At 35.2% G+C, this 16,595-nt stretch overlaps 2 protein-coding genes across 4 annotated transcripts; both read left to right on the forward strand.

The window, feature by feature from the left end:
* Positions 1-34: 34 nt before the first annotated feature.
* LOC133873778 (mitochondrial import inner membrane translocase subunit Tim9-like) lies at positions 35-3,049 on the forward strand. Its single transcript, XM_062311532.1, has 2 exons — positions 35-275; positions 2,699-3,049. Exons 1-2 carry the CDS (start codon positions 181-183, stop codon positions 2,883-2,885), a joined length of 282 nt encoding a protein of 93 aa, XP_062167516.1. The 5' UTR covers positions 35-180; the 3' UTR covers positions 2,886-3,049.
* Positions 3,050-7,763: 4,714 nt separating this feature from the next.
* Positions 7,764-15,488, forward strand: LOC133874060 (transcription factor MYB3R-5). Of its 3 annotated transcripts, none has more exons than XM_062311893.1 (9): positions 7,764-7,900; positions 8,326-8,496; positions 8,786-8,837; positions 9,162-9,219; positions 9,998-10,092; positions 10,186-10,289; positions 10,562-10,690; positions 11,417-12,615; positions 14,968-15,488. In XM_062311893.1, exons 2-8 carry the CDS (start codon positions 8,351-8,353, stop codon positions 12,603-12,605), a joined length of 1,773 nt encoding a protein of 590 aa, XP_062167877.1. In that variant the 5' UTR covers positions 7,764-7,900; positions 8,326-8,350; the 3' UTR covers positions 12,606-12,615; positions 14,968-15,488. The 3 variants fall into 3 exon arrangements, with proteins under 3 accessions (XP_062167877.1, XP_062167876.1, XP_062167878.1); XM_062311892.1 differs by having other exon boundaries at positions 8,342-8,496; XM_062311894.1 differs by lacking the exon at positions 7,764-7,900 and having other exon boundaries at positions 8,380-8,496; positions 8,743-8,837.
* The last annotated feature ends 1,107 nt before the right edge of the window (positions 15,489-16,595 follow it).

A 16,595-nucleotide genomic window follows, 5' to 3' on the forward strand; every position in this document is an offset into this window, starting at 1 on the left:
TGTCTCCCCCAGCATATCCAAATAGTTCGTATTTGGGGAATTGGGGGTTGCCATAAAAACCCGGTAAAAAAACAAAGGCCACGTAGGGTAGGGTTTAAGAGGCGTCACCATTTTCGTTCGTTCTAAAGCTGTGAAAGCAGAGCTGTTAAACCCTGAACCTCGAAAAACGTTGAATCAAAGATGGACAAGAGCATGATAGCAGACTTGGAGTCTCTTCCTGAAGAAGATAAGGCCCGAATGTCCACCATGATCGAACAGCTTCAGATCCGCGACAGGTTCTCTCTCTGAACAATCCCAACAATTCTAGGAGTATTTTTATGTATGAACAATTGTTTCGTTATTTCTGAAGTTGTTTCCTTATTGCCATTTCCATTTTCGTAAAATTTGAATTATTGGGACCTTTTTTTTTTTTTTTTTTTTGTGGGCTTAAATTTTGAAGAGACCAAATTCTGATTGTATTGGGTTGATTAGTTGGTTTTAGTGATGATAATTTGAGATGGAGAAAGGTGAATTAGTTATTGTTGTTTGGTTGAGGTATATTTTTAGAAAGCTACACAACTGCCCAGAGGATTAACTTGTTGATTGAAGGGCTCAATCGGAAATGAGGCTGATGCTTCAGTGGATGGGGAAAAGCCAGTAGCTTAAGATAGTTTTGTATAGGATGTAATTGGTGGGGACTATGCCCTTTTGGCGTTTGCCATTAATTTTTGTTCTTGGGTTTGGTGATTTGTTTTAGATTTAAGTAGTTACATGTGGATGCTTAATTAGATTTGGAATTTTTAGGGCTAAACGTTGAGGTTGACATTCCAACTCGTCGAAGTTAGAATTATATGCCAAAAAAAATGTGGGGGCAGTGATTCAAAAGAATTTTTTGTAGTTATTTAATGGGCGATTAGTATGTAAGAGACCAAAAAAGAATAATGATGGATGATTATCTCGTTGGGAAAATGATGCTAATTAATGTGAGGGTTGCTACTGTGGTGTCCAAAAGGCGGAAAGTGTATCTCCTTCTTTAGGGCAATGGAAGAGAACTTATGAGGTGGATAAATACTTGTTTGTCCATCTATGAGAGTAGATAAATACTTTTCTGTCTATTTGTCTTAAAGCTATTGAAGAAAGTCGGTAAAAAGAAGTTTTATATCATTCCATTTTGAGCGTTTCTGTGCTATATTCTAAACTTTAAAATCTGATTTATCACATAAATTTTTATCAGTGAGCCAATGACACTCATTCAGAGAATCAAACAATTTGTGCACTGATAGTTTGACATGGTTTAGGTGTTACTGGTCCAAGGATGGGTTAATATATCCATTAGCTAAACCCATTCTTACCCTGCTTCTGTACTTGGATTTTGTTAGTACAAAATCAAAGGAAGCGCATATGTTGCAACATCTTCTGTGGCATGCTCTTACTTCGTTTTTACATTAAAAAGTCATCAATCTACTATCTTTTTTGATACGTATGTACCACTTACCTGATATATCAGACAATGGCATGTGCAACACTTTGTTTACATATTTCTGACCTCTATCATATGTCTGCCAATCTCTATAGCCCTGGTAAAGATTGGGTTATATTATTATATCCCAGAATTGTCTCAGGAATTAGTAGATACTGATGCATTCTGTACAGACAGAAATATCACAACCGTAAACAAGAATGCTTCAAAACATAGACTAAAAGTATCATATTTTTCCCAGAATACTGTAGATTTTATGTTGAACTTGTGCTGAGAGATCGCCGTGCAGAGTGTTAACAGATTATGTCATAATTGTCATTAATATGGCTGCTCTATTTAGCAGTTTGTTTTTAAAGGAAAAAGTACACATCCCATTCAAACTACACCCAATTATCAATGTCTCCCAAACTATCAAAAAAATGTCAATGTCCCATTCCCCCCTCCCCAACAAAAAACAAAAATGTCTTTATAAATTCGGGGAAAAAAAAACTAAAAATTAAAAAAAAAAAAAAGATTTTTTTTTTAAATAATAATAATAAAACAAAATTATAGAAAAATGAATAAAATTTAAGAAAAACAAAAATTAAAAAAACGAAAAACTAAAAAATAAAAGGAAAAAAAATAAAAAAATAAAAATAATGATAATAATAAAAACGAAAAACAATAACTGAAAATTATCACAAAAAAAATTAATTAATTATTATTATTATTTTTCATTTTTTTTTTATAATTTTTATGAAGGGTATTTTTGTCATTGAGGGACATTGATACAATTGGTAGTTTGAGGGGAACATTGACAATGAAGTGGTAATTTGAGGGGGTATATGTGTACTTTTCCCTTTTTAAAACTTTCCAAAGGCCATGCACAGCAGAAGGCTTTCTCTTTGTTTGATCATTCTTCCATTCTCAGATAATTGTAGCAACATGGAAATACGGGCAACTTATAGGAGTGGTTATAAGTAGCTTAGGCTATGAGTAACAGTCAAGTGCTAATATATGATGTCTGCAGTATAAGCAAGGATAGCACTTCATTTTGTATACAAATTAGTACTTCCTTCTTGTTGGGACTGATCAATCTACTTCATCTCATTACTTTGGTTTCTGTACAATATAATGCCTTGTCTTCTCTAGTTATTTCAGTTTTGAATTCTAAGACTTGAGAAAAAAAGGAAAAACACATTACGGTGTTCTAGGCCTCTGATTCTTTCATGTTGTCTTCTTGATCAAAGCAAATTCCAGTCTAAGGATGTATAATTCATTGGTGGAGAGATGTTTTACGGACTGTGTAGACACCTTCCAGCGCAAAGCCCTGACCAAGCAAGAGGAGACATGTGTGCGTAGGTGCGCCGAGAAGTTCCTGAAGCACTCAATGCGTGTTGGCATGAGATTTGCGGAGCTAAACCAAGGAGCGGCTACAACAGATTAAGGTGTTTCTTAATGACTCAGTGGATGGAACTATTGTAACACAGATACGGTTTTATTAAAAGTTCGATTCTTTAAGTCTTGGAACTAGAACTACGTCTTATGTGTTACTTCTTCATGACAAGAAGACTAATTTGTTCATTTATCCCCACCAAGTTTTGCAATCAACAGGATATAAACAGACTTGATATATATATTTTTGTTATGTTGTTTATTCCATATAATCTGGGAAAGTAATGAACCAAAACTTAATTTGTATGCCTATCATGTCAGCTCACTGGTAAGAGAATTCCAGTGCTAGTTCCATTCTACTAGCTGATTGTCTAGCTCTATTGAACTAGCTGTGTCAGCAATTGTGTCAAGCCTGTTGAAGTCTCACAAGTTAAGCATTAAGAATTATGTACTTTTGGTATTTTATGAACTAAAAACCGCAATTCAAGTGCTTAGGAAAATGATATTCGCTGGACTAGGTAATTTCTCCTCTCATTCTTGATTTTCAATCTATTCCTACAATTTATTTATTCTTGAACTTTTTGGAGTTCATTGCTGCCAGTAGAATATTGATCTTGGCAGTCATTACCAACTTGGTGCCATTCTAGTGTTAATTGTAGTTGACATTGGTGGTTGAATTGCTATATTTTCTTCTTCTTCTTTCTCCCTCTTCTTACAAACAGGATAGTTAAATTTAAAAACTATACCACTGTCATCCGTGTAGATCTCTGGAGTTGGTTTGGAAGTTTGAATAGTTTAGGTTTGTATCTAGCTTCCTGCACCGGACGGATGAGATGATTGGCTTGTTTTCTGCCAGCAGCTCAGGCTACAGTTCCTGGAATATTGTTGGAGAGGAGTGTTGGGAAGTTGAATGAAAACATGTAAGCCTGACTTATACACGTGTTGTTAGATGCAGAGCTCATTGCTTAGGTGTTGCACTTTTCCCATTTGCGCCTACTCTCTGGATGATGATACTGCCTTGGACTCAACCTGTTAATTAATATTAGATATTTTTTGATGCATTGTTTGAGAAGCATTTTATGGTCAGGATCTGCTAATAATGCAATCAAAAACGGAAGGTGGATTGGGTTTTAGAATAGCTGGTGGGTAGAAAAAAAGGTTCCTGTCCTCAGGGTTATCTGGTCTCTTTTTGCTCAGTCAGACTCTCAGTGGATTGCTTTGGTCCAAACATATTTATTAGGCCTCGTTTGGTTTGCGGATTAGACCCATGGAAAGGAATAACTATTCCTACTGAATAGCTATTCATTTGTTTGGTTGTATATTATTTAAGGGAATAGTTATTCCCATGGAATAGCTATCCCCTTACGAAGAGGAATAGGTATTCCACTAAAAAAGGAGTGGAATACTTATTCCTTTCATGTGGGAATAAATAAAATTCGTCTTTTGCCCAAAAACCCCAACCCTCTCAACATTCAAGTCTCTTATCCCTCTCTCTCTGTTTCTCAACTCATGGTGTATTTGGATACGAAATTTTGAAAATAAAATATAATTCTGATTCTACTTTTTTTAAAAATAAATCATATTTTATTCAACTTTTTCAAAAACAAATCATATTTTATTCAACTTTTTATAAACAAATAATATTTTATTCAATTTTTTTTTGTCTTTCTAAAAAGTCAAATCTCAAAATTCGCAAACAGAACAAGAATTTAATTCTGATTTCAAAAATTCATTACTCAAATGCACCATCAGTATCTCTCTCCATCTCTGCAATTATATTCTCATCCCCCTCTCTCTGTTTCTCAACCCAACTTAATTTGTTGTGGGTCAGTCTTTTTTTTTTTTTTTTTTTTTTTTTTTTTTTTTTCCTATGATTTAGCCTACAGAATGCACTTAGACGTAGCAAAACGAGTACCTCTTAATATCGGGAGGACTCCAATTGCCTGGTGGAGGTTTGAGAAAAACTTTGTAAGTAAAGAACGAATGTTTGTTGCTGAAAAACAAATAAAAAATAATAAAATAAAAAGGGCTTTGCAGATGATTTATTTTTTTATGATGATTATGTTTTTTTTTTTTTTTTTTTTTTTCTTTTTCTTATAAATCATTTTACTTTATAAGCAAAGAATGAATGTTTGTTGCTGGAAAACAAATAAAAAAGAATAAAATAAAAAGGGCTTTGCAGATGATCTATTTTTTTTCTTTTTATTTTTTTATGATGGTGATATGATGATTATATGTGTGTGTGTGTGTGTTTTTTTTTTTCCTTACAAATCATTTTGTAGCGTAATTGTATATGAAAAAAAAAAAAAAAAAAAGCCATGAACTCTATGAAATTAAAAAAAAAAAAAAAAAAAAAAAAAACAAAAAAAAGGGTCATAGTATGATTGTTTATGTTTCTAAAATAAAGAAAAAAAATGTCCTTAAGAATATAAATTATATTTTTATCATAAGGGTGTTTTAGGAAATTTGATTATAATATGATTTCATTCACCAATGTATTGCACTATACCAAACAAAAGAATACATATGCAATGTTCTATTCCACTGTTACAACCAAACAAAAGAATAGGAATAGTTATTCCATTCCACCTTCATCTATTCCCAGGAATAGTTATTCATTTTCCTAATGGAATAGACATTCCACAAACCAAACGAGGCCTAAAGGGAGAAGCTTTTTGGGTAGTTTGTATTCCTTCTAATCGCTCTTGGTGCTGGAGAAAGACCGAAACTGAGCGATGTTGCTAGACCTTTCATAAGGAAACATATATATTGGAATTGGAAAATATATGCTTTTCTGGTGGTATGCCACCACCAGCAGGCCCCTTCTTAATAGGGTTGTGTATGATGCAGCTAGTAATATTTAACCAGCAGAAATTTGAAATATTCAACTCTCATATAATTGGGTTGATGTGACAGTGTCTATCAATTTGGTTTATGAGTACTGTCACATCAGTCCAGTTGTATGAGAGTGAGATGACAGTTGAGTTTGTAGCATTACTCTTTAATCAGATAATCACGATCTAGTTAACAATGTTATTTAGTAGACTGTTATATGACCATTGTACAACTTGATGATGTGGTAGTGAAAATCAACCCTCGAATCAGTACTTGTAAAAAAATAAGAAGTCTAAATGTCATTCTATTGTCTTTCTCTCATATAATTTTTTTAAAGATCAGCGATTGGATCTGTAGAACTCACGTCTATCCGTTATATAAGAGAAGGACAAAAGAAAGATAAATAACTGTTTACTAAATAACATTACTCACAGTAATATGGTAAGGAATTCTTCTATACGTTTTATCAATAAAATAGCTGTGTTTAGTTTTTGTTACTGTTGAAGGGTCTGTGTATTTTTGTATAGCTTGGAAAACAATGTTTAGGTTTCCAACTACTGTTTAAGACTTAATCTTTAAACCTCCGAACTGGACATTGGTTGTTGAGGATAACAACAGTTTAACAACGTGTTTATCAGAAGAGGTTGGATTTGAAAATCATTTAAAGTCTGCTAATTAATAATCATTCGTCCGAAAGCAGGTAACCAAAAAAATAATCTGAAGCGTAGCACACAAGGTAGCCAAAGAAAACGCCACCCCAAAGATTTATAGATAATATATTTACTCCTTTTGGTGATTTTGACGATTGATAGTTTATTGAATTTATTTAATGAGTAATTCTAGATGTCTCTCATGTGTCATCTAAAAATGAGATGACTTTTAAAATTACAATTTGATCAAAATTTAATAGTGATCAATCACAAATTCAATGGCGACTTTAAAAGCCACCTCATTTTTTGAGGAACACAAGAATGACACTCATGTGTCCCTCAAAAAATGATACGGCTTTTAAAATCACTATTTAATCAAAATTCAATAGTGATCAATCACTATTGATATCTCATTTTTGGAGGGACAACAAGAAGGACTTTTAGTATTACTCCATCGAACTAGTTGTGTTCCAACTTATAAAAGATATTTTAGGTGTTGGTTAACTTGTTACACGAGAGGAGACTTGGGATTTAATTTTCCCTATACTAAAGGGGCAGATTATATTTAAGGGTTTTATTAAAGACCCTAAAGTTGATAATTGAAGATCATTTAGGAAAGAGTTTAGGTAGAGTTAAAAGTTTTCTAAACCCTTTCTTCATTTGTTAAATCTTATATTTATTAATTCAAAGAAGATAGTTTTTTTCAAAACTGGAATAAAGTAAATTCCTTAAAAGTAAAAAATGTACGTGAAATTGCAAAAAATCCAGAGATATTAATCAAATTCAAACTTTCTGATTAATGATGCTGATCCAATAGCGTCATTTGTGATAATTCTGTTAAGAAATATTTGTATAGGATTTTTAAAACGAGTAAAAAATTACTGGTTACTGATTCTCTGGATACAACCGTTGCGATTTTGCCATTTGGAGTATCATGGGCAAAATAGTACTTTAGGCAACGTAACGGTCGAGATTAAATCTGAAAAGAAGCCAAAGTGTCTAGACGATTAATCACCGTTGATGACCCGTGATCCGACGTTCCAGCAGACTTTAATACCCTAAACCCCATCAGTGTGGTTGAAACGTTTCTTTCTCAACACAAAACCGACTTAAAGGCTCGAGCTTAGTTTCCAATCCAACGGTCTGGAATTACCCGCGAACCGTGCCACCCCATCCACAACCTCCAAACGTGTTCGACATTTAACGCGGTGGCCTTGAAAGGGCTTAGAGTGCCGTTTGAGGTTCAAAACTTTGTCCCTTAACGTTTTAGATGGACCGTCAACGGCCGTTAACCGATAGGGTTTTTTGTTTGTTTAAAAGCTCGCGAAGCAACCCCGAGCTTCGATAACGGTAATAATTAACGGAGACGTCGGTGCCTCACATATTCGTTATATCTACATACATATAAAATCTCATTCAATAATATTTCCTTTTACTTTCTTTTTCTCTTTGTTTCAACGGGCGAGGATTTTTCGAAACAAAAGCTCGTGGTTCTTTCTGAGAACGAGTTTTCTTGGGCTTGAATTTATTGGTCTCTTCGATAAGCTCGACTTCGATTCCCGCCACTTCTCTACGGGTGGAGGTACTTTTACTTTCACAAATCAAAGTTTTTGTTTGGTCTTTTTGTATTGCAAAACCGGTTTTTTTTTTCTTCATATTTTTACAGTGGTTTTTTGATCGTGTAACCTTGTTTGCTGGAACCCCAAGAGCTCTGATTTGTGAATGATTCATTGGTTTGTTCAGAAACCCTAGAATTCTGCGTTTCTTGTAGAGGATTATTGGTTTTAGTCCTGGGTTTTGATCTGATAACTGATTGTAAGATCTGGGTTTTGATTGTATTCGTCTTTGGCGGTGGGGGGTTTTGGAAATCTGGGCACCGGTGGGGGTTTGTAGGGTTTTTGGTGATTATGATCTGTTTTGTCTTTCTTGGAACGGTTTGCTATATGTCTGTTTGTTTGTTTGTTTATTTACTTCTATTTTTGTTCATTTGGATTTTGGTTTTTATAGATGATTTTACTTGTAGAAGGATGAGATGGCTGAGATGAAATTGGAAGAACGTTGTCTTGAGAATAAACAATCAACGGCTGCTTCGAGCTCCTCTGTATCCGAAGGCAGTGGTAGTGGAAATCTCAAGTCCCCGGGGACGTGTAGCCCAGCCCCAACATCAGCGTCTCCTCGGTACTAGCCCTTGAATTCGTTTGCTTTTGCATTCAGTTATAGCTATGTGATGTGCTGTTGCTCAAAAAGTGGGGTCGAATTGCTATGTTCAGTGTCTTGTATTGACTATCCTTAGTCAAAATTTTCTTTTATAACTTATATGGCCTCTTAGAAAGCTTAAAATTGCTTTTCTGAATTAGGTTTCTCTGCTCCGCATATGGGAGAAGCTTTGTGACCACTCTAATAGGTTATTTTCATTGTAATCAGTTATCTGGGTGATGAGCTTAATTATGCGAATTTGTCCTTTCAGGAGAGCCACTGGCCCAATTAGACGAGCGAAGGGTGGTTGGACTGCACAGGAGGTTAGTATTTTTCATAGTTCTCTGAAGTCCTATGATTTCTGGTCTAGAAGCTTTTCATGTGTTCCTGTGTGTCAGCTAGCTTATGAAAGTGTGAGGTTGATCAAGGGCAGTTGTTTAGTCATCTTATGTGGAAATACTTTACCTGGTGTTTGGTTTAGGAACGACTGGTTTACCATTAATGTTATCAGTAGCATACATGTTGATCTAGAAGATCTTTGAAACCATTATCCTATAACGTGGATGTAGCTCAGATCTGCTTGTGTTCACCCATGTTCATTTGTTGTTGCAATGCTTTATGCAGCCTTTGTTTTTATTTTTCTACAGGATGAGACATTAAGGAATGCTGTTGCAGCTTTTAAGGGGAAGAGTTGGAAGAAAATAGGTTTCCCTCTTTCCTCAATAGTGCCTCTGATCTTGGTTTTTCTGTGCCGCTTTAGTTGTGAGCAGTTCTGAAATGCAGCTGTTGGTCAGGAATTTCATTTTTACAAATTTCATTTTTGCGGCACTTGAGTAGCCGAGATTCTGTCTGGAAAATGTGTGTACTTGAAGTAATTGAGAGTTTAAAAATAGTGGAGGACTTAAATCAATCATGAATAACCTTACTTTGGTTTACCCCATTTTCAAGAGCTCCAAGCATTTGAAGCTAGTCCATTGTTTGTTCCAGCATAAGAAGAAGCCCAAGTACTTGTCATGGTATTCAAACGGTTTGAGAAGGAAGTTAGTACTGCTATGGCAACCAGAGCTGAAATTGGCAGAACATTTTAAACAACCAAATTCTTTAGAAACACGGTTGAATGAGACAAATAGATTAATATTTTGTTGTTAAAAAAAGTTGAGCATAGTCTTTTGTTTAAATAAAATCCACTTAAAGGCCTAATGTGTTTTGATATTAATCATTACAAATGTCTGATATTATCCTAATCTTAAGTTATTAGACTTTTTTAACAACCCCCCTTTTTCCTCCAAAAGAGGAAAAAAAAAAAAGAAAAAAAAAAAGAAAAAAAGAAAGAACAAAAGAAAAAGGTATTTTGAAAGTTTGTGTTACAGAATGAGGAATACATATAGCATTAACTTTTTATTCTCTAGTATTATTTTGAAGTAACACCATTCCGCTTAAATTCATGAAACTGATCCAATGTGTCACTACAATGTGTTTGCAGCTGAGTTTTTTCCTGATAGATCCGAAGTTCAATGTCTGCATCGATGGCAGAAAGTTCTAAATCCGGATCTTGTAAAAGGACCATGGACTCAAGAGGTTGGCTCCTGGCCTTTTTCGTTGTTTAATATTTTTCCTTTTCGTATTTTGTGATTCAAGCATTAAAGCTTTTGCTCTCTATGTGGCTTGTAGGAGGACGATAAAATCATTGAACTGGTATCAAAATATGGGCCTACAAAATGGTCTTTGATCGCCAAGTCCTTGCCTGGTCGCATAGGGAAACAATGCCGAGAAAGGTAGCTTTTATATGTGACTATAATTAGCTGGGTAATTTTGTTTAATATTTTCAGTTTGTAATTATTGATGCATCTTGTATGTTTTTTTCCCCAAAATATGGTCTTGGAAGTTATTTCTCCTGGTTTTATATGATGGGGATGATCATGATTTAAAGTTTTATCATGATCTTCTTGATGGTGTTGATCTTTTAAATTTGATTTCATCATGATGAGCAAAGAAATGATTTAACTTCTGTTTGTACTTATGAAAGGAATGTTTATGATTTCTTCAGGTGGCACAATCATTTGAATCCAGATATTAAAAAAGATGCTTGGACTTTAGAGGAGGAATTAGCTCTCATGAAAGCCCACCGGATGCATGGGAACAAATGGGCTGAAATAGCTAAGGTTCTACGTGGAAGGTACTGATTCTTGTTTGAGCTGTCATGTTTTTTATTTTCTATGAAATTGGGTGCTAAATTGAAGTATTAATAAGGTTGATCAAGCAATACAGCCCACTAAAATTTTCAGCTCATGATGTAGTGCATATAGGGACAGACGCTCCCAATCTCATTACTCATTGTAGAGTAAAAACTTAACATCTTCTGTACTTGCTTCTTCCCACCAGCACATGTGCATACTAATTCTTGAAGCCAAATGCTTTATAATTATTGTGTTTCCTGGACGCGTTCACTTGTCGCATGAGTTCTTTTTGAACATATGTTTCCTGTTTGAAGGTTTTAAATTCTAATATCTATTACTGTCTTCATCTGCATTGGGGACTTGACTTCTCTCTTGTTTTGGTGTACACTAATCTGGTTGATTTCATTCAACTTGGGTGGTAAATGGATGTGCAATGGAGATGAGACCGCTTGGTTTTGTCTTCGGTAACAATTCAAGGTCACACAAATTTGCTTTTCAGCTGAAGCCCTTAGAACAATATTTGAAGCCAATAAAAATAGAATTGTAGTTAATAAATGTGAATGATTTTTCTACTTTTATTTTTATTATCTTAACCTAGATCCAATGCATTATCTCTAATATATAATCAATTGGAATGCTGTGAAAACAGGCTAACTTCGTTTGCAGTATGTGTGCTTTAATGTATTAGTTTAAGTGAAGTCTTCTATATGACTTTCTTTATGCAGAACTGACAATGCTATAAAGAATCACTGGAATAGTTCCTTGAAGAAAAAGTTAGATTTCTATTTGGCTACTGGGAAACTTCCACCACTTCCAAAGAACAGTCCCCAAAATGGTGCTAAAGACACGAATAGATCCACTGTAGCTAAAAACTTAGTTGTTTGTTCAAATAAAGGCTCGGATTCAACTGCCCAATCATCATCAGGAACTACAGACATTTGTAAGACAAATGAAAATAGCAAGGATCAGTTAGTTTCCTCAGCTCCACCTCGTGACGTGGGTGCTTCATTAAATGTCATTCCAAATAGTTCTGCTGATTCTGAATGTGAAGAATGCAAGGCAGGATCATCCAATATGGATCTTAGCTGCAGTAACTCAGGGTCAGTGCCAAATTTTGAGAATTCTGGAATCAACAGTGAGCCAAAGTTTGAGAATTGTGCAATCAACAGCAAGCTGAAGATTGACAATTGTGGAATCAACGATGACCCAATGGTTGAGAAATGTGGAACCAATAGCAAAATTGATGAAGACAAAGTTATTGGAACACCTTTGTCATTTGAAACTCCAATATATGGTTCTTTGTACTATGAGCCACCACAGTTAGAAAGTTGTAATCCATTAGATGTCGATGTTCTGAACTTTAGCTGCATGCAGCATGAGTACAACTCGAGTCCGATTGTGTCGCCTATTAGTTTCTTCACTCCGCCTTGTGTGAAGGGCGGTCGTTTAAGCATGCCGAGTCCGGAGTCAATATTGAAAATGGCCGCTAAGAGCTTCCCCAATACTCCTTCCATATTAAGAAAGAGGACGACTGGAGGTCAAAAGCATCTGCATCCTAATAAAATTGCGAAAGCAGATGAGGAATCAGTTAAAAATGTTGTTCATGGTTCTGATGAACAGAAAAAAAGTAACAGTTTGGAGAAGTCCGAGTGTCAAGATGAAAGTTTGTGTGAGAGTCCGACTTGTCATGGTAACAGTATTATTGGGGCTAATGGTGAGGCTTTTAATGCATCTCCTCCATATCGGTTAAGATCCAAACGAACTGCTGTTTTGAAGTCTGTAGAGAAACAACTTGATTTCACATTTGCGAAAGAGAAGTGTGATGGTAATACCAAATCCATAGAATTATCCACAAACGGGAGCTCCCCTGTTACTGAAGATTGTTCGCATGCAACAAAGATTGGAGTGACCTAGGGCTTTAATCGTAAGTTCTTACTTCTCTAACCATTGTTCTTTAAGTTCTGGTCTGACCGATTCTTTTTTTGAACTACAATCTTCACAAGTAATTAAATATTCCACTTTGGCTCCTTCCTTCAAATATTGATCATTTCAGTGGACACTGGAAACAAAAATGCATTTCTGATTTGCTTCAGGATCAAAACTTGATCCTACAATGAGGAAGTCCTAAATCTTTGGATGAAAGATCTTGATGAGTCTGATAGCATTTCAGTTTATGACATATCTTTGAATGTGCTTGCTGAGTTGAATAAGAAATCTTCATACATTATTTGCACAAATATGTAAGATATATGCGGAGGCAGTTATCTTAATCATCAGTGGACCGAGACATGACACAATGTCATTTATGGTTTTGGGACTTTAGAGTTACTTTTTCCCAGTAACCACTCTATATAACCCTTCACATCATTTCTCTTGCCCCTATTTTCTTTTTCTTTTTTTCTTTTTTTCTTTCCCTTTGGAAGAAAAGCCCTTCAACATAGTTAATGTGTTGTAACATATGCAAATCCTTCGAGGAAATTAAACTTGAAATGATATGATAAGAATTTTCATCTTTTGTAATATGTGGAAATCCGGGTACATAACTGTGGCTCCCTTTATAAATGGACTAGTGACAGGTAGAATGTAAAATAAATGAATGGATCCCAGCTTGAAATGTCTACCACGACTGGATTGTACTTTTTTTTTAAACCATGACTGGATTATACTGTTCTATTATCAATGTTAACTAGATGGTTCATGCCCAGTGTCGTGGATTAATTGAGGGGTTGGGGCACTTTGCTAGGTCGTGGTCCTGTTTTTTCGTATTTGGAAGCAGGTTCCTTTATGTGTTTTGTGGGGCTTGTGGCGTGAGAGAAATTCTAGGCTTTTTGAGGATGTGGAGTTTTCAGTTGGGGCTATTTGTAGAAAGATGCTTAATTTGTTATATCTTTGGGTGTCGGCGCATAGCCCGGGTAGTTTGTTGTTCGCTGACTTTTTACTTTCTTGTTCTTTCATTTCCTCTGTTTAGGGACACTTCTGTATACTTACTGTGTACTAGGGTTGTGCCTCTCTGCGCTTTTTAATGAATTCTTACTTATAAAAAAAAAAGTGTGCTGATTATTTGATATGGATTATGATCTTCTATCATCAATCTTATCTTGATTTTGTTTGAACTTATATTCTTAGGTTTTTGCTTATATATTATGTTATACAATTTGAGGGTTTTGGTTCAGAATTGGTCCTTGTGCTGAGCACCAACCCCCTTAGGTTGGTTTTTGGCAGATTCTAACAATCGAGTACATGGGAGTCGGTCACAGGAGACTGCATACCAAACTGAGTGGTCAGTACACAACTACTGAATCTCACTGATACCAACAATGGTTGGCTGGTTGGGTCTGGCTAGCTGGCCTGAACACCTTACCACGCAATGGCATTTCAACAAATACCTTACCTGCACTTCATCAAACCCATCTATACCAAAACCCACGTTATAGCTGCATTTCACTAAACACCTTATCTGCATTTTTCACCTCTCTAAACCTCATCTCCAATGCCAAAAACCAACACAAACACCAAGGTCGCCAATGCCACCCCCATAACATTATCCTCTTCAAATCACATATTCGAGAATTTTATTTCTATCTTAAAAACTAGAAAGAAAAAAAAAATCAAAATCAAGAAGATGGAGGCTTGGGGAGGGAGGAGAGAAGAGGCTAGAGGCAGAGCTGAGAGAAGAGAGGTCAGAGGCATAAGGATTGAGGAAAGTATTAACTCGACAAAAAGGTTTATACATGTGTGTGCCGTCGGTCGGATGGGTACTATTGGGTTCCCCAACACCCAAAACCAACTACCAATCCAACGGTCATCAATAACCCAAATCATAACCTACCCGTGCTTACGTACTGTTGGAAATTGACTGGTGTTGGTCGGTACCGTTGGGTTGGTTGGGTTTCATCACTTGATGAGCACCTCTAATTGGTCCAACAACAAATCAGCCAAGTGTGAACCCACAGAAACTTGGAGTAGCCTGACTGCATTTTGATCCCAGAGTTGGTGCAAGCTGGTTAACTGGACAAAGCACAGCTTTGACTTATTTGGATCAGTAACATATGTTGGTCATTATTGGTATATTACAAATTGAGAAATTCCCGTTTTGGTGGGTTTGATGATTGAGGTTTATATTTAATTACCTATCCCCTTTTCTCATTGATTTAAAATCTTTGTTTCTTTGCTATACATTTGTCCATTGAGTTAGTGATGACATGAAACCATGAACACAAGTTCTCATATATTGTCTCTAATATGTTTTTTTGTTTGTTTGTTCTTCTTGATTTAGGGATAAAGGTTGGAAATCTTTTGAAGTTGGTTGATAGTTTCCTTTGGTGCGGCGACCAAATTTTTCATTCTACAAAAGCTGCTCAAAAGCGACCAAATATTTTGAAGTTGGATGCTTGGAACATCAATAAATATCTCCAATGGCATAATCATCTTGCAGATACTGGTTAGTAGGTACACGGACAATTTTTTTTCGTCATACCCACATGAACAAAAGTGAGTGGCAGGAGGCTTCTGGTAAGTGTAGAATAAGAAAGGATAGGTCCCAAATTACCTGTGAAAATAGATTTGACTGTACTGGATTTGTACAGATACCCCATCGTAAGAAGGGAAATGATGCTTGAAAACTTCATTGCTCTCTCTCTCTCCCCCCCCCCCCCCCTCCCCCCTTGATGTCTTGGATTCTTTTCTACATATTTCTACAGGTGGAAGTAGCAATGTAATTGTACTCGTAAGACTTCTGTACTTCAAAAAAAAAATACAAGTCTTACTTCGAATGGTGCATACTGATTTGTTGTCCCAGTGCTACATTATATTTTTTCTGTTTATTTTTGGCGGATAAGAACATTTTTCCTCTTTTTTTTTTTTTTTTTTTTCAAAAAAAACTTACCTATTAAATTGAATTTATTCTATATGTCAATTTTGTATCCCTCCAAATATGAGGTGGCTTTTAAAATTACAATTTGATTAAAATTCAATAATGATCAATTACAAGATCAAGAGTGATTTTAAAAGCCGCATCATTATTGGAGGAATACGAGAGAAACATTTAGCATTACTCATTAAACTAACATCTGTATGTAATAGCAGAGCCACATGAAGACCGGGTGGCCAATTTTTTTTTTTTTTTTTTTAAAAAAATAATGATTTGTATATGCTAGTTTTGAAGAGATTCGCTAACAGCCCCCCCCCCCAAAAAAAAAAAAATCAAATGATTAATGCTAAATATTATACACCAATTTAATTGGACTGTTGTGGCGATACCCATCAGCTCTTAGATTAACTATTTTTAAAAAATAAAATAAAATTAAAGGTTGTTAAATACTGTCACATCAACCCAATGAAAGATTAATATAAAAAATTGAAGAAAAGATTTTGAAAATGGGATGAAAATTAAAGAAAAGATTTCATGAAGTTTGGGATTTTAAGACTAATTAAAAAATAGGAAAAATTTGGAAGACCAATTATATATTTTATAGTTTTAATAAAAAAAAAAAAATTCCTTAAATATAACACCAATTTTCAAAAAGTTTAGGAGTATTTCTCTCCGAACTATAATATTGCTTCGCCCATATCCAAGAAGCTTGACCAACCCATATCCATGCGGTTCTGTCTATTAGAGAAACAAGTCATATTAATTTCAAGGGGTTTGTTCAAGTGGTAAGGACCTGAGTTTTGGTGGCATCCGGGTTTAAAGTTTGAATTTCATGAGTACAAATAATTTCTTGGGGCCTAGTCTGCTGGCGAAGTTAGAATCTTATTTAATCTGTGTGAAGGGAGTACTTTGTAAGGGTTTGAGGTTTGCCAGATAAGAGTGGATACATGAAATAACCCTACTTTGAAGGGGCTTCCCATAAAAAAAGAAAAAAAAAAAGAAAAAAAAGAAAAAAGAGTCATGCAGCCAGCACA

Source organism: Alnus glutinosa, chromosome 7, assembly GCF_958979055.1.
Source record: "Alnus glutinosa chromosome 7, dhAlnGlut1.1, whole genome shotgun sequence".
NCBI classification, from domain to species: domain Eukaryota; kingdom Viridiplantae; phylum Streptophyta; class Magnoliopsida; order Fagales; family Betulaceae; genus Alnus; species Alnus glutinosa.